This window comes from Triplophysa dalaica, chromosome 11 (genome assembly GCF_015846415.1).
Source record: "Triplophysa dalaica isolate WHDGS20190420 chromosome 11, ASM1584641v1, whole genome shotgun sequence".
In the NCBI taxonomy this organism is placed as follows: Eukaryota; Metazoa; Chordata; class Actinopteri; order Cypriniformes; family Nemacheilidae; genus Triplophysa; species Triplophysa dalaica.
The window spans coordinates 19052462-19071511 of NC_079552.1; the positions used below are offsets into that span (position 1 = coordinate 19052462).

At 42.5% G+C, this 19050-nt stretch overlaps 1 protein-coding gene across 3 annotated transcripts in view; it reads right to left on the reverse strand.

Moving 5' to 3' along the window:
• The window catches only part of arfgef3 (ARFGEF family member 3), a 141492-nt gene that overhangs the window by 81302 nt on the left and 41140 nt on the right, over positions 1-19050 (reverse strand). For 2 of the 3 annotated variants that reach the window (XM_056760656.1, XM_056760655.1), the window contains exons 19-26: positions 11454-11747; positions 10513-10646; positions 9954-10099; positions 9669-9848; positions 2260-2401; positions 1859-1981; positions 1615-1718; positions 912-1056 (exon numbers count right to left, since the gene is read on the reverse strand). In XM_056760656.1, coding sequence (XP_056616634.1) covers positions 912-1056; positions 1615-1718; positions 1859-1981; positions 2260-2401; positions 9669-9848; positions 9954-10099; positions 10513-10646; positions 11454-11747 — 1268 coding nt within the window. The remainder of the gene's footprint in view (positions 1-911; positions 1057-1614; positions 1719-1858; positions 1982-2259; positions 2402-9668; positions 9849-9953; positions 10100-10512; positions 10647-11453; positions 11748-19050) is intronic. The other variant, XM_056760657.1, reaches the window with a different exon arrangement.

A 19050-nucleotide genomic window follows, 5' to 3' on the forward strand; every position in this document is an offset into this window, starting at 1 on the left:
CAATGTAAATTGTTGTTGTGTGGAGGAAGGGTATTTTGGTCTGGGTATTTAAGGGAAGCTGGCAAAATGTTCTGGGGAATTCTTACTATGATGAACCCCACGGTGCTGTGTGTGAGCCTTCAGACACACAGCACTATGTTTTTTTCCGATCGCATCTTTTTCTATTGTCAGGTATGCATCTTAGACTCGTAGACTAATCTTTGAGGATTTGATGTTTTGTTTTCGTACTCTCTGAATTGAATTGTAATTGGCAAGATACATTTACCTGACTAATAAATTGTCATGTTTGAATTGTTCCACATTATTCTGAGTTTATGAACTTTAGTAGATCACGTTATATCCTTTGTTACCGCAAATCTACGTTCAGGTTAGTGACGGACTAAAATCCTGTATTAGGTGGAGCATTGGGGCACGCCAGCTGAGATCTTAGAGCTCCGGCTAACTACTTGGCATTAGTTTAAGTGTACTTAGACCGTAGGGGCTAATGTTTCCGTTTAGAACAGCACATATGTTGTCTAACCAATCTAAATAAGGTAAGTCTCAAACCTCTGGTTATTGAAATATTATTCTAACTAAGTGTACATAGGAAACTCTGGCATGATTATACAAAGCTACCATCAGAGGAAGTAAGATTGGTCTATTTATCTCTATGGAGTGGTCATGACCTCTGGTTAGAAATAATCATTACTTTAATTAAGTTTTTATAGTCTAAGGGGACTAGATAAAATAATGCTTTCTGAGTGTTACTAGTCATAGAAACTCTGGCAGTGACCAAGACTGACGAGTTTGTGACCGTGAGATCCGCGTGTAACGGCCGGCGCGAGACTCTAAGCGACACTGAGAATCGGATGAAGGAGTGTAATTTAGAATAAGGCCCAAATAAATGTGAGGAGGAGGTTTAAAATAGTCACCCGTGTCATCTACGTGCTCAGCTAAAACACTGTCCATGCCATCCTCGCTGCTCACAGAGCGCTCCTGGGCTCTCATGGGCAGACTGGCCAGTCTTGCACCCAAGAACACAGGCTTAGAAGGCATCTTGTAGATTTTGGCAAAGAGCTAGACAAAAGTGAGATAAAGTGTACTGTTAATAAATGAATAGCAAACTACATGATATTCTTTTAATGTGGAACATCAACCAGTTGCCTAGACATCAGCTGAACACTGAATCCAATCTGGTATATATACATGGGGCGATGACAAACTTCTGCTACAATCTCAGACTTTAGCACATATACGTCATCGCCTTGTGTGTATTTACGGAATTGCGACTACAAAACGTCATGAATAAAAATTGTTCTACTAATTTAATTTTAAATAAATGATAGATCCCAAATGTCTAAATAAATCAGTACAAGTATATAAACCCAACAAAGTGAAAAATTGCGTTACTAAAGTTTTCACAGCTTCCCTTTACTATAAAAATCTTTAAATTTAATAGGAAAGAAAGTTGAGAAAACGTAATATTTTTAAAGTGTAATGAAACCTTATAAGAAAATGTCAACTGAATGATCGAACCCTGCCTTGGTCTGAAGTCCAATCAATGTAAATAATAAACACTGTCACAAAGAATAACTGTACATGAGTGAAATTACTTTATGGATGTTAGCTGCATACCTCTGAACATTTTTTCAAATAGTCCAGGGCAGGCAGGCACAGATCAGTAGAGCTGTATCCACTGACATGAACACAATCCCCAATCTCCTTATAGTCCACTTCTCCTGCAAAAAAAAATGTTTAAATGTTTTCAGTTAAGTTTAATTTTTTCTGTGTTTTTTAACAAAGCACGTTGTGGACAGCACTACAGAATAAAATTGCAAAAATGAAAATTATTTATTTAGTATGAAAGAGCGGAGTTCACCTAAACCTTTCACAAACTTCATAAGGCACATGATGTAGTCAGTAGCTGCGTTGGCAAACACCTGAATGTTGTCAGTGTTGATGAAGGCTTCAAAGACATCAAACACGGGTGCCTGTGACTTCCCTGCATTTATAAAAAACACGATGAACATGAGAGTATATTATTGTCTCAGATTTCAGAGAACAGATTTCTCACATTTTACCAAGGTAAAGTATCAATTTACACATCATTAATTTATATAAACTAAACAGATGATGTAAAACTATAAAGGAAAGGAAATGTGATTGACAAATGTCATGGTTTAATATTGCAACGTCACAATAGAAATGCAATTGTAATGGTACTGTAACAATCTAGAGCTTTTCATGTCTGTTGTAGGTTTGAAAATCAAACGCACAGACCCATTGAATATTCTCCAGTCAGGTAATCCTTCATGTCTGTCTTGTTTCCGTGCACAGTTCTGAGTGCACTGAACAGTGGCCTCCAGCCAGACTGGATCTGAGCTGAACACATCTCCACCAGCTCTCCTATAGAGGTGATCACCTAAATGCCATGACAAAAACACATCTGAAAAACTTGGAACCCACTGATTATCAGAATAAAACATCCCAATAGCACAATACTTGACAGTTGATTTAGACCGTCCCTTGTCATGGTGCCGCCACCTTGTCTTGTTTATTCTTGGTCTTGGGGCGGAGCCATGAAATAGTCTAAGATTCTTTGTGGAGAGAAAGGTTGGTCCATAGAGATCCTCTCACTCTCTCTCCGAGTCTCGTCTGTGTTTCCCGCCCTTTTGTCTCGTTAGCCTTCCAATTAGTGTTTCATTACCCACACCTGCCCCTTGTTAATTATCCTGTGTTTGTTCCCCTTTAAAACATCCTTGTGTTCTTTGTCCTGTGCTTATTCATTGTACGTTATACCTTGTTCATTGTAAGCTGTAACTTGTCTGCATTTGATCTCTTGTATATGCCGTCTCATGCCGTGTCCTTGTTTGTTTTTTTGCTACGTGTTTTGTGAATATAGTCTAGTAATATATTGAATTGCAATAACCCAGGCGCGATGCAATGAAAGCATCGATAGCTGTTTCCAAGCAGCGCTTTGGGAGATAGAAAAAGCTTAAACCAACGACCTCGCTAACTTGCCCATCAAATTTAAGAGAGTTGTCTAACAGCATACCGACTGTAGGTTCCGTACTTGGGGAGAGTTACATTGATTTAAGTGACCAAGGTTGATATCATGTTTTGGTCTAGTTTTCTGGGGTCGAAAACAATAACCTCGGTTTAGTCAGAGTTCAAAAAAAGTATGTTCTAGGCAAACCAAGCTTTTACCTCCTCAAGACAAGCAGTCAGATTGTGAAGATAACCCCCTTTTTCCATAGACAGAGGCATATAATTCTGCATGTCGTCAGCATAACAGTGAAATGAGATATTATGTTTCCTGAAAATGGAACCCAGAGGGAGAAGTTAAAGGGAGAAAAGAACAGAAGCTAGAGAGAAGCAGTTTGTTGCAGTTTGAGAATCATCTGAAAGTCGTAAGTTTAATTGATTATTGTGAGTGTGTCTTAGTGAATCTAGCGCAGTTTCATTCCCATTGTGTGCGTCCGGTGAGTCATGCTGAGTCACGTGTTAACAGTTGCGTTTAATTGGCGTGTTATTGGGAGATTTTGGAAGGCGTGTCCTGCTGAATTCAAGTGCTAGACTAAAACGGGGATATAAGACTATCCACCGCGTGCAGCGGTCGCGTACAGCCCTCATCGCGTGAAGACCGAAGAGAGTAAAGACCATCGACTCTACCTGTGCGACTCCACCGAGCAACGACACCGACAAGGCACTTGAGTATTACTGTTTGCACTTCGACTATTGCACTTATCTATTATCTTTATTTGTCTTGTACATTCCTTCCTTTTTACTATGTGTTTCCAAATCCACACTGTCATTACATCTCGTACACAAACGGTTACTCGCAGAAGGCCACGCATGGCTAATGCTAACAACCTGCGTACCCTTTCAGCATCCAGCACTACCTCTATTACCTTTCCTATTGGTTTATGGAACTGCCAATCCGCTGTAAACAAGGCAGATTTCATCACAGCTATTGCCAAACATTCTGGTCTTTCTCTTTTAGCACTTACTGAAACCTGGATCAAACCCGAGGACACTGCCACACCGGCTGCACTCTCCAATAATTGCACTTTCTCCCACAGCCCACGCATATCAGGGAGGGGCGGAGGAACTGGTCTACTTATTCCTAATGACTGGAAATTCAAACAGCTTGCACCCTCATGCAACAACACCGCCTTTGAGTTTCATGCTGTCACTGTCATCTACCCTGTTAAAACGCATGTTGTAGTTATATATCGTCCCCCAGGGCACCTTGGACTCTTCTTGGAGGAATTGGACACACTTCTGTCATCATTCCCCGAGGATGGTACTCCTCTGGTGGTACTTGGTGACTTCAACATCCACCTGGAAAAACCACAGGCTGCTGACTTCAACAACCTGACTGCATCGTTTGACCTCAAGCGAGTCCCCACTTCAGCAACCCATAAATCTGGTAATCAACTTGATCTCACCTACACATGCTATTGCGTCACCCATCACTCCCAGGTAACCCCACTGTACACGTCGGATCATTTCCTCATCACTCTTGATCTCGACTTAACTTCTCCAAATACTACACATGCCTCCCCACTGGTCACATTCCGACGCAACCTACGATCACTCTCTCCCTCCCGCTTATCCTCTGCAGTCTCTGCTACTCTCCCACCCACTAAACAGTTCTCTCTCCTTGATGCTAACACTGCCACCGACACCCTTTGCTCCACACTAACCTCCTGCTTAGACATCTTATGCCCTATTAGATCTAGACCATCTCATGCATCTCCTTCTGCCCCCTGGTTATCTGATGTTCTCCGTGAGCATCGTACATCTCTCAGGTCTGCTGAGAGAAAGTGGCGCAAATCAAAAGAACCCACTGACTTCTCTCTCTACCAGTCTATTCTCTCTTCCTTCTCTGCGGATGTCTCCTCTGCGAAAACCCAATACTACCACACTAAAATCAACAACTCTCCTGACCCTCGTACTCTGTTTAAAACCTTTTCTGCTCTCCTCTGCCCGCCTTCCCCCTCACCTCCATCAGACTTAACAGCTGACGATTTCGCATTGTTCTTTGTAAAGAAAACAAGCACCATCAGCAATCAATTCTCTGCGCCACCCCCTTCGTGACCACAGTCAATCCCCTGACACATGCTTGTTCCCCTCGTTCTCTCTCCTATCTGAAGAGGAAGTTTCAAGGTAATTTCTTCCAAACACTCGACTACCTGCTCTCTAGATCCCATCCCCACCCATCTCCTCCAGGCCATCTCTCCATCGGTTGTTCCCTCTCTGACTCACATTATCAACTCTTCTCTCACCACTGGCACATTTCCTACATTCTTCACAGAGGCCCGTATTACCCCACTACTAAAGAATCCTACTCTTAATCCTGCACTGTTAGAAAACTATAGACCAGTATCCCTACTCCCCTTCGCTGCTAAAACTCTAGAACGTGTTGTTTGTAACCAGCTCGCATCTTTCCTCACCCAGAACAACCTCCTGGACAGCAACCAGTCTGGGTTCTATCTGCCGCCTTTGACACCGTTAACCATCACATCCTCCTGTCCACCCTCAAGGCGATGGGGGTCTCTGGAACGGTGCTACAATGGTTCAGGTCTTACCTCTCGGGTAGGTCCTTTAGAGTATCTTGGAGAGGTGAGGTGTCGGAGTCCCATCATCTCGACACAGGTGTGCCTCAGGGCTCAGTGCTTGGTCCGTTGCTATTCTCTGTATACATGACATCCCTTGGCTCTGTCATTAGGAAACATGGCTTTTCCTATCACTGCTATGCGGATGATACACAACTCTACATGTCTTTTCGCCCTGACTATCCGACTGTCTCTGCACGCATCTCAGCTTGCCTAGCCGACATCTCGCTCTGGATGAACGCCCATCACCTGTTGAACCTTCCAAAAACAGAACTGCTTGTAATCCCGGCTGACACAAAGACTCATCACAACCTTTCCATTCAACTGGGCTCATCAACCATCACACCTTCCAGAAAAGCAAGAAACCTGGGAGTGGTGATCGATGATTAGCTCAACTTCACGGATCAAGTTGCCAGCACTGCCCGGTCCTGTAGATTCATCCTCTACAATATCAGGACAATTAGACCCTTCCTATCAGAGCATGCTACACAAATCCTTGTCCAGGCTCTTGTCCTGGCCAGACTGGACTACTGCAATGCACTACTGGGAGGACTTCCAGCTTGCACAACCAAACCTCTACAGATGATCCAGAATGCTGCGGCAAGAGTTATCTTTAATGAACCAAAGAGAGCACCCATCACTCCTCTACTCATTAAGCTACATTGGCTTCCCGTAGTCGCTCACATCAAATTCAAGACTCTGCTCCTGGCCTACAAGACCACTACTGGTTCGGCACCACCTTATCTTAAATCGCTAATGCAGACATATGTACCCGCCAGATCCCTACGCTCTGCAAACGAACGACGTCTTGTGGTGCCATCCCATAAAGGTAAAAAATCTCTCTCGCGCACCTTCTCCGGATCTGTTCCACCTATGTGGAATGATCTGCCCACTGCTACAAGATCTGCAGATTCTGTAGCCATCTTTAAGAAACCCCTGAAAACACATCTCTTCCGCCAACATCTGACTGATCTGTTCTGACTCTTTTCTTCTCTACTCTACTCTAAAAAAAAAAAAAAAAAAAAAAAATTATGAATGAATGGTTCCGTATACTGTGTTAGGCTATATGAGACTAGTCTTCTTTTTGATTGCACTTATGCTTTTGTTGTACTTATGCTGTCCTAATTGCTTCCATTATCTACCCCACTTGTAAGTCGCTTTGGATAAAAGCGTCTGCTAAATGACTAAATGTAAATGTAAATGTAGAACAGACCCCTGGGGCACGCCGTATGTAGAATTTTAGGGGGATGAGGAAAAAAACGTCTCATCTTGACAGAGACACATCTATTTGTTAAAAAGGATTAAAAAAAAAAACACACTTCCTAGTTTGGACCTCATTTAGGACAAAAGCTACTACAGAACACCATTTCTGTATACGATAAATACTTGGAATTATGGGTTCAACTAGAAGACGTCCTCAACATACAACTAGACCAGACACCGAATACAGGCAACAGATATTCAACTAATGAGGTGCAGGCGAATGTCATCAATAATCAGGTGAGCGGGAACATGTGTAGTATGATGAGGGCGCTGATGCAGGGGCCGTGATTGACAGCGATCCGTGACTGTCAAACTCTAACAATTTTTTTGACAGTATAATGTAGCATTTATAATATTATTGGCCTTTCAGGATGAATCACAGTTGTTTTCTTTATACTGTAAGTCTGTCCCAGGGGTGCCTCACACAAAAGTGAAGATGCGGGCTCTTTGGTCGTCCCCTAGTGGCTGGTTGCAATACAGGTCATAAACTCTGCCCTCTCCATGTAAACAAAAAGGACAGGAGCCAAACTATAAAATGCAATAAACTTCAAATATTTGATCTTGATACCACGCTTCACTCTTGGCTCACTACCGCGCAGACTGAGACTCCATGACGTTTTTGCGTCACATGTCAGCGCCCATTGTCAGACGTTTTATACTCAATTCATTACAATGGAAGGAAGCTGCGTCACGTTGTCCAGTCTATGGTCTGTCCGCAGCATCTGATAAATGTAAATGTAAAAATGCCCATCAACAACAAAACACTAACAATATAGACTACAACAAATTATGATTCCATTGTCATATAATGGGAAGAAAGTCCAATTACTTTGCCTACTTGTCTGTTAGTTTTGCTTATTTCTTAACCGGGGTATCGAATATAATGGACTTGCTGCAAGATTGATAATGTACGGGTTTGTTTACCCGTGGAAGGAGGATTGGGGTTTTAATTAATTAAGCTGTCCTGTAGCTCAATGGTAAGAGCATTGCGTTTACGCAAGGTTGTGGGTTCGATCCCAGGGGATTGCATATACCCAAGTATAAATGTATAGGATAATGCAATGTAAGTCGCTTTGGATAAAAGCGTCTGCCAAATGCATATGTAACTTTAGTGTTTTTAGATTTTGAGCAATGATTATATTCATTTTAGCAGTGGCATTTGAACCCTTTACAGGGGATAAAATGCTATTTCTTGCATTTTTTACACAGTTAAACCTGCAGGTGTCTTATGCTTAAAGTGGTCTACTTGTCAAAAAACGAGTTGGACGTAATATTTCTGTGCTCTATACACTCCGACAGGGTTCGTATAGGTTTCAGAAAAAAATATTTTGAACATGAATTTCTGTTATGTAACAAATTTTCTCCCGGAAAACCATGCTCACATATAGAGATGGGAACCGAGAACCGGTTCTTTTTTAGAACCGGTGCCCGGTGAATCGATTCCTTGGAACCGTTAGAGTATCTGCTTAACGATTCCGCTTATCGGTTCCGCTCGTTGAAAATGTGTCAACATCATGACATCACACACGCGCTGCGTTGTTTTGGTTACGCAGCAAACATGTCATCGAGGCAGAAGCGATCTAAAGCGTTGTTATATTTCACTAGAAAAGACGCAAATGTGGTCATTTGCAACAACTGTAAAAGTTTAATTTCGACAAAGGGAGGAACTGCCTCCAATATGCAGAAACATTTGGCCACACAGCACGCAATTAATTTGCAGGACTGCCGCGTGTCTGATACACTACTACTTAGCGACACAGCAACAATAAGTGAGTCAAGCAGCAGCGGAGCTAACGAGACGTCATCTGCTATTAATGCCGAAGGTAACTTCTCTATTTAGTTAATGTGAGCGCCATTTCATTGTGTAAACTTTTACTATATGAATAATAATCTCCATTGTCATTGTTGACTGTTTAGTCTGCCATTTAAGTGCCATAAAAACTAAAAACACAGTTTTATTTTATTTTTTGTCTGGACCAATGATGAATGTGAAAAATTCTATAGGTTGCTACACATAATTTGTGTATACTCCGAGTATGTGCTGTGTTCTTATCAGATATTAAAGCGAGTTAATACAAACAAACAAATTTGTACTTATTTCCTCACCCAATGAGAATCGAAAAGAGAATCGATAAGGAATCGGATCGATAACCCTAATCGTTAAATTCTTATCAATTCCCATCCCTACTCGCATATCAACCAGCGAGAGCGAGAAAAAGAACATGCCCATCATTGTTTTTCGTTTGTGTTATGGAAGTTCAGCAGTGTTTGTTTGTTCACAGCATTTCTTTGATAAATGTTATGTAAATGGTGGATAACGCTGGATTTGCAGATCATTTGTGCTTAAAGATGCCAATCATGAACCGCAAGCAGTAAGTGACACCAAGTCAAATGTCTGTGTTGGCAAGTATGTGTATAATATAAACAATACGAATGTATAGGGAATCAACAGTTATGCATGGATGATGGGATATTATGTTGTGAGCTTGACTGTTTTTGGAAATAATCGTATAGTTGTATCTTGCTTTTATAAATGTGATCAAACTAAAGACTCTTCGAAGATATGAAGTATGGTATACTACTCATTAGGAACTAAATAATAATATGAGTGTGGTACCGCTGCTTTAAGTGAAGTCCTAAGATAAGAAACTTTCTGTAATACGTCCTAGGTAAAATCAAAGTAAACAAATATTGGGCTAATGACAAAAAATAAACACACAAAAGCAGCAAGGAAATATCTATATTAATTAGATCTACAAGTTTTAGCAATGTCAAACAATATTATTTTACATCACAATAGCAGACCTGATCTTGGACGTCTTCATCGCAGAGCTCAAGCTGCATGATGTGCTCAAAGGGTCTGAAGAAGGCTTCATTGAAGTGAAAGTGTGGCAGTTCTGCCCAACTGGTCAGGACCTCCATCAGAACATCATGAATAAAAGACACAGCCTTCTGAGATACATGGCGCTCCTTGTGACAGGCTGCCTATTGAGAGAACATAAAAAACTGGATGAATGACAAAATGGGATTGTGTACAACGAAATGTATGACAGTACACTTAGTCCTGTGTGTATTGTGTTTTTGTTTTACCTCCACTAGATGGGGTGCCACCACACTCCAGGCTCTCATCATGTGCAGCAGTGGTCTACACTTGTTCTTTACAATACACAGCATGGCCTCCCCCAGCCGAAAGAGATGGAGGGCACTGCGCTTGTCCTGGGTTGACTTTGCCTCTCCTGTAATAAAATCCAATTAAATATTTCTACTGGATTTCATCATCTAAGCCAGAGCAAGCCCTATATTTATGCTTAAAAAGTACATAATTTTTTGCTTTCTTGAAAAATGACTAATTGTTTCGCTAGACAACACCCATATTCATCAACTGGTGTTGTGTAGAGCCTTTTGAAGCTGCCATGAAAATGAAACCCTGGAAAGCTTTCTTCAATAGCGTAAATTTGTTTTCGACATAAGAAATAAACACACAGACATGAGGGTGAGTGAATTATCATGAAATTTTAATTTAAAATTGAACTATTTCTTTGAGAAATTCAGATCCACTGAAGCAGAAAATTCAATATTATGGAAAGGTGCCAAACCTTATATGTGTTTATACTGTGTTTTTATTAATTAAAAGAAGAGACACCAATACCTGGCATAGCTAAGGAATAGTCTCCGGTTTCTGTAACTGAATCAAAGAGTTGAGACTGCGAAGCTTTTCTGAGCTGATGTAGAAAGCCCACTAGGCCCACCAGGTTGAGTTTACTCACAGCATCCTCAAACACCCTGCAAAGCACACAATAGCTACACATTTACACCTAAAGAGATATGAGTAGTCTAAGGACCTGTAGTAACCTGTAAAAGCTTGTACATTATGGAAAGTTTAATGTAAAGAAAATTGATTTGACCGAGTAAGGATGCAGTAAAAGAAACATGTAGGGCCCTACACCTGGCGCACTGTGTTGCAAGGCGCAGCTCAAGTGTTATTTCTAATTTCAGCCCGGTGCAGTTCGCCACATTGTTTAAATAGCAAATGCATTTGCGCTCATTTGTGAGCCCAGGGGCGTGCTGATTTAAAAAAAAAAATTGTTTTGAGGAACTGAAAATAGACTGCACCATAGACCAAATCAAACGTGGTCTAAAGTTAAAGGCGCAATATATATTTTTATATAAAGAGTGCATTAGTAGACAGAATATTACAAAGAGGTAAATGCAGCAGCACACAAACATGCCAAATATAAAAAATAAATGGATTACAATGTAAAATATTATTATTGTGTACATAAAGATAAAAATCCTTTCTGACTCCCGCCCATAGACAGCTACTTATCTGACATCCAAAGCACATAATGCCAGTTAAATTGCCATCTATGGGCGAGAGTAAAAAAGCTCCTGAATCTCATCAAAACTATCGAACAGTGCGAGTAATTCACAGCCTGGCAAAAGATTTAACATAACTCTACTGTAGTTATATCAGTCCACTGTTTATTGAATGGGTCATCTTTCCCAAAAGTGTATAGAACAATCTCTGGAACTTTTTGTCGTCTAATGGCATCAAATGTTTTATGATGGTTGAATATCTGTGCTGAGTACCTGTCAGCTTGTGTGGAAAGGGTGCAGACGGCTTTGGCTGCCCTGGTGCCTGTGAGCAGACTTCCCCCCCGCAGGTCACAACCTTTAGTGCGGTCCCTTGTCCTCAAGAGCTCCTGGATGGACAGTGGCTGGATCACAGGATGACTGAGACCCAGCTCCAGTTCAGAACTGACCTCATCACTCATCTCCAGCTCCACTGACACGGCCTGCTGTGCCTGAGTGATGGTCATCGAAGGCTGGGAGCTGCCATCACTGAAGTGACTGTGTTCCAGTGAACTAACATACTCAATTACTCTGCGGATTATTCAATAAAAACAAACTCAGTTTCTGTGCACACAGAAGAAAACAATTTAAGTTCAGCTTCAGGGTGAACTACAATATCAAATATGCATGTACAGTAAATAACATTCAGCACATCGTTCTAAGTTTAAGGTCATTTATGCATCCTTTCTTTATATCATTTTAGATCTATAGACTACAGCTTTCCTGTAGCTCAGTGGTAAGAGCATTAACAACGCAAGGTTGTGGGTTCGATCCCAGGGGATTGCACATACTTGGAAACAAATGTATAGGATAATACAATGTAATTCGCTTTGGATAAAAGTGTCTGACAAATGCACAGATGTAAATGTAAATATTGCCAGATAGCACAGGTACATCTGTAAGATGTCTTCTGGAGATCTGTTAGACAGAGCATGGCACTTACTAAGCCAAGGACATGGGTTGGATCCCAGGGGATTGCACAAATTCAGAAACAGATCCTCGAAGTATTCCTTCCACCGCCCGATGATATCCACGGTCGAGGTCAACAGCTGCTCCCCTCCACTGTAAACAGTGTTGGTAGGGCACTGCTTCCCCCTCCTGAGGCGACGGACGGTTTGCCAGAATCTCTTCGAGGCCGACCGATAGTCCTTCTCCATGGCCTCACCGAACTCCTCCCAGGCCCAGTTTCTCCCCAACCACCCGGGCTACAGTCCGCTTGGCCTGTCGGTACCCGTCAGCTGCCTCAGGAGTTCCACAAGCCAGCCAGGCCCGATAGGACTCCTTCTTCAGCTTGACGGCATCCCTTACTTCCAGTGTCCACCACCGGGTTCGGAAATTGCCGCCTCGACAGGCACCGGAGACCTTACGGCCACAGCTCTGAGTTGCTGCGTTGACAATGGTGGTGGAGAACATGGTCCACTCGGACTCAATATCTCCTAGACGCCCTCGGGATCTAGTCGAAGCTCTGCCGGAGGTGGAAGTTGAAGATCTCTCTCACAGGGGATTCGGCCAAACATTCCCAACAGACCCTCATGGAACGTTTGGGTCTGCCGAGTCCGTCTAGCTTCCTCCCCCGCCATCGGATCCAAGTCACCACCAGGTGAAGATCAGTCGACAGCTCCGCCCCTTTCAGCACCCGAGTGTCCAAGACATACGGCCGGAGGTCAGATGAAACAACCACAAAGTCGATCATCGACCTCCGGCCAAGGGTGTCCTGGTGCCATGTGCACTGATGGACACCCTTATGCTTGAACATGGTGTTCGTTATGGACAAGCTGTTACTAGCACAGAAGTCCAATAACAGAACACCACTCGGGTTCCGATCAGGGGGGTTGTTCCTCCAAATCACGCCCCTCCAGGTGTCACTGTCGTTGCCCACGTGGGCGTTGGAGTCCCCCAACAGAACGACGGAGACCCCAGTCGGAGCGCTTTCCAGCAGCCCTCCCAGAGTCTCCAAGAAGGCCGGGTACTCTACACTGCCGTTTGGCTCATAGGCGCACATGACAGTGAGAGACCTATCCCCGACCCGAAGGCACAGGGAAGCGACCCTCTCGTTCCTTGGGGAAAACTCCAACACATGGCGGCTGAGCTGGGTGGCTATAGGCAAACCCACACCAGCCCGCCGCCTCTCTCCATGGGCAACTCCATGGGCAGAGTGGTGAAGAGTCCATCCTCTCTCGAGGAGTGTGGTTCCAGAGCCCAAGCTGTGCGTAGAGGTGATCCCAACTACCTCTAGTCGGAATCTCTGAACCTCACGCACAATCTCAGGCTCCTTCCCTGCCAGAGAGATGACGTTTCATGTCCCTAGAGCTAGATTCCACTTCCAGAGATCGGGTTGTCGAGGCCCCCGCCTTCGACTGCCCCCCGATCCACTAAGCACCGGCCCTTTACGGTACCTCCTGCAGGTGATGGGTCCACGGGGGGGTGGCCCCACGTCGCTCCTTCGGGCTGAGCCTTGGGGGGCCCGACCACCAGGCGCTCGCATACGAGCCCCAGGCCTGGCTCCAGGGTGGGGCCCCGGCTGCGCCATGCTGGGCGACGTAACGGTCCTTCGAATTCATGGGCATCATAAGTTTTTTTTTAACCGCTTTTAGTCTGACCCGTCGCCTATGACCTGTTTGCCTTGGGAGACCCTACCAGGGGCATATAGCCCCAGACAACATAGCTCCTAGGGTCTTTTGGGTACTCAAACCCCTCCACCACGGTAAGGTGGCAGTTCAAGGAGGGACAACAATGTGCCACGCAAATCGCAGGTCCAGTACGGTGTACCACAGGGCTCAGTCTTAGGGCCACTGCTCGTCGCATTAAATATGCTACCTCTAGGAGATATAATAAAGCAACACAGGGTTAACTTTCACTGTCACCTCGAAGGCTCAGGAAACAAAGCAGTTCAATCGAATAATGGAATGCATAGTCGATATAAAAAACTGGATGAGTAGCAACTTTTTATTACTTTTACCATATCATAATTTCTTGTTATTTAGTATTTCCGTTATTTATTGCATTTTGTTCCTTCTATACTGGTTTTGTTGCCGTCACTGAAAGGTCGTATATTAAAGCATGCACACAAATATTGCTTTCAAGGGCACAAGAAGAGTTGTGAGACACGACATATCGTGTGCGCAGAGCCGCAAACCGAGTGCCTGTGGCTGTGGATTTGAGACTATAACATTGCAAATAACATACAAGACGTCATTATACGTCTTGTAATACTGAATTACTTCAGTATTGAATGTAGCAGCGTTTAGGACTTAATGACGTCTCAGGACGTGCATTTCAAAACCACACAGTTATTAAAGTCTGTCCACTTATTTGAAATGTTAAGGCGGGCTAGGTAAAGATGATTGGCTCGCCGCCAGTTGATTAGCCGTGACCTAGAATTTCAAATCAAGTGCAGGTGATAGATCCCTTTTTCTTAATCTAGCTTCTAAACTTTGGAACAAGTCTTCCATGTACTGTCCGGGAGGCAAAAAGTCAGTTTAAATCTAGACCAAAAATCTTTTTAATCTTGCATACACAAGACTACATACTATTATACACATAATATAAATCCTCTGATGGTTTAGGCTGCATTAGTTTGATCAACCGGAATCAGGAACACTTCCAATAACAACTGATGTACTTGTTGCATCAAAGAGTGAAGAACAGTACTCTACTCTCAGCTGTCTTGTCTCATTGTTCCAAGGTTACCACAGAGAGCAGGAGGCAGTTCATGCCCAGACCTGATGGTAGAAAGGAGAATGGGAAGCGGCGACCTGACAAGAGATGAGATTATAGCACTGGATAAAGAAGGATGTGGCGACTTGACACTTCTTCACTACAGAGTTTCAACTGCTACTAGATTATTAATGATAAGTTTTCTTTGTAGCCTAGTTGTGCAAGCACTGTCGAGCTTGCCAGAGAGGCACAGGTACTAGTTCTAGTGTTGTGTAGTGTTAAAGCAAGAGTTTAGAACTTTTAAACACGACATCACTGGGACCCATCATACAGGCACATGGCTTCTCATATCACTGTTATGCCGACGACACCCAGATCTACATCTCGTTTCACCCAGACGATACCACTGTAGCAGCTCGCATTACAGCCTGCCTCGAGGACATCTCAGCTTGGATGAAAGACCATCACCTCCAGCTGAACCCTGCCAAGACCGAACTACTCGTGTTTCCGGAACACCCTACGGTCCAACACGATTTCAACATCCATCTTGGCAATACCACAATCACCCATTCCAAAACAGCCCGGAACCTCGGAGTCATATTTGATGAACAGCTGTCCTTCAATGATCACATTGGTTCAGAACGCAGCAGCACGCCTCGTCTTCCAACAGCCCAAAAGGGCTCACGTGACTCCCCTTTTCATCTCTCTTCACTGGCTACTGGTTGCAGCCCATATCAGATTCAAGTCACTAATGCTTGCCTACAGGACTATCACTGGATCTGCACCGGCTTACTTCCACTCTCTCCTGCACTCCTACACCCCATCGAGATCCCTGCGTTCAGCAAACCAGCGGCGGCTTGTATTGCCTTCCCAGGACGCTCTGTTCATGCACACTGTATATAAAGTATCTCACAGAAGTGAGTACACCCCTCACCTTTTCCTGTAACGACACTGAAGAAATGAAACTTTCCTACAATAAAAAGTATTGAGTGTACGCAACCAAAATTTGCTGTCCCCTCAAAATAACTCAACACCTAGCCATTAATGTCTAAACCGCTGAAAACAAATGTGAGTACAACACTAAGGGAAAATGTCCAAATTGGGCCCTAACTAACATGTTAATTAGCAATTACACTGCATCAAATCGGACTGCATGGCTGTCATCCCAGACGGAAGCCTCTTCTAAAGATAATGCACAAGAAATAGGGATAGGCTATATATATTTTATCGTTTGCGATACAATTCTCAACACGATAGGAATTAGTCTTCCCGTTATATAAACGATAAATTCTAGTTGGTGACGTATTTCTTTGTGAGACCCATTCACAGCTCATATGTGAAGCGAAAACAGGTATAGTGGAGGGCGGAAGTGAAGCTGAAAAATAGTTTGCACTAAAAGAGGAACTCTAAATCTCGTTTAGGTTGGCACTGTAGATGCATTGGGTTCACTTTTGTTTTTTGAATCAGTTTGTTAAGTATACGTTGATAGTCTTAATACGTTTCCCGTGTGCAGCAACACATTTCATAGCGACACATCCCGAACAGCACAGCTGCTTGTTTACATATAGTACAAAATGCGAGTTTGTATTACGTTATTTTAAATACGTTTATTAGTGTATGAAAGCGTAGATTATTTAATTAGATTTCTTTTATCTGCATTTTCTGTTCTCTTTCTTTAGCGCGAGTCATAGACAGATTTAGTACATGTTGCTGTAAGAAGATAAGGTTCACACAGTTCAAGAGAAAGTGACTGACACAGTGATGTGATCGTTTTATAGAGTCTATTTTTTTAGACATATGATGTAGCCTGGAAGATTTTCTATCAGTATTTCAGATCACTTTCACTTTTCAAAACTGTTTAAAAAACTATGATCAGCAATGAGGTAAGTAGTTATATCAAGCAGTTGTTCCAAGTACCACCTAATAACCGCCATAGAAAACACATAAATAAAACACTCAAATTAATAGTAGAGCTGAGAATCTTTACTTGCCTCATGATTAGATAAACTTCGTCCAACAATTCTTATGTACTATAAATAATACAAACACTTTCATTTTCAAGTTGTTTTCAAACTGAAGAACATGTTTTTCCCACTTTTTTCAAGATAGTCAGCAGTAATCGTGGACACAATTTTTTTTCTGTAGTGCACTGTAAACTGGGCTCTGTAGTTACTGTTATGGGGGATTTATTAGCCTTGCGGGGACTAGCAGAATGACTACAAACCTATATGAAATACAAACAATGTGGAAAGACATCATGATTTACATTTAAATATTGTATTTAAAACACAAAATTATTATAAAGAGTTTTTAAGAACCAGTTTGAGAACCACTGGTCTATGACATGTTCACTGGAGGGTTTTATGGCACTATTTTTTTACCTTTGTAAAACTGCTTTTAAAAAACATGTACAAGTCCTTTATGGCTAAATGAAGATTAAAAGTTGAATGAAAAGATTTTCTCCTTTTTGCTGATCAGAAAAATGATCTGAAATAGACTATAATGGGGATTCGTAATTAAGAATCTATAATATTCCTAATCCTGACGATGCAACTGTGTAAATGAAGGACGCACATGTTAAATTTAGGGAGAATATGTGACTAAAACAGTTGCATTTATGAACCCAGCACTCCATCATGCCAAATGCGCAAGGATATTGTGTTTTCACGAGATGCATCAGATCTCGTCAAAGGCCTATTGCCTATTGTTACTTCATGTTAGTATGGGGCTGTGAAAGTAACATTGGCAAAAAAATGGGAAAACTTTCATGTGCAAGAAACTTAGCGGCTTCTGATTTTTACTGTAGTTAATGCATTTGCTAATGTTAGCAAATACAACCTTAAACGTAACCCAATAGTCCTACATCAGGTAATTTTTTGTACAATTCAGTTGACTTATTTACTGTTTAACCAATTCGTCTTTAAATGGTAAAGATGGTGTTGCCCGTAAATAAGATTGTGTATTACCCACAGTATGTTTAACATAATTTATTACAGTTAACTGGTATTCCCCATCACAGATACAGTTGTGTTCAAAATTATTCAACCCCCAATGCTGTAAATGGTTTTAGGGAATTTAGTGTACATTTGTAATTGTTTTCAGAATGATATCCTACAAGGACTTCTTAAAGAACCATATGCAACTAAAATGACATCAATTAGTTTTGTAATACAGTAGTAAATGTTTCTTTTGTGAATTCTTCATTGACATAATTATTCAACCTCTTAAAGACTACCACTCTGAAGAACAGAGGTTCAATGAAGTGTTTTCAATCAGGTATTGAAAACACCTGTGGATATTAGGGAGCAGCAATAAAGCCTAATAAGCACCAATTAGGCAGCTTTAAAATGACTGTGATACTCAGCTCCTTCTAGACATTTACTGGTGTGGTTACAAACATGGTGAGGTCAAGAGAATGGTCCAGGAAGACAAGAGAACAGGTGATTACTCTTCACATGAAGGGCAATGGCTATAAGAAGATTGCAAAGATGTTAAACATACCGAGAGACACCATAGGAAGCATCATTCGCAAATTCAAGGCAAAGGGCACTGTTGAAACGCTACCTGGTCGTGGCAGAAAGAAGATGCTGACTTCGACTGCTGTGCACTACCTGAAGCGTAGAGTGGAGAAAAGTCCCCGTGTGACTGCTGAGGAACTGAGAAAAGATTTGTCAGATGTGGGTACTGAAGTTTCTGCTCAGACAATACGGCGCTGCATAATGAAGGCCTTCATGCCAGAACTCCCAGGCGCACCCCCTTGCTGTCCCAAAAGAATAAGAAGAGTCGACTGCAGTATGCCAAAAGTCATGTGGACAAACCACAGAAGTTTTGGGATAGTGTTCTGTGGATTGATGAAACAAAATTAGAACTGTTTGGGCCCATGGATCAACGCTATGTTTGGAGGAGGAAGAACAAGGCCTATGAAGAAAAGAACACCTTGCCTACTGTGAAGCATGGCGGGGGGTCAATCATGCTTTGAGGCTGTTTTGCTTCTGCAGGTACTGGGAAGCTTCAACGTGTGCAAGGTACCATGAATTCTCTTCAGTACCAGGAGATATTGGATGACAATGTGATGCAGTCCGTCGCAAACCTGAGGCTTGGAAGACGTTGGACCTTTCAACAGGACAATGATCCCAAGCATACCTCCAAGTCCACTAGAGCATGGTTGCAGATTAAA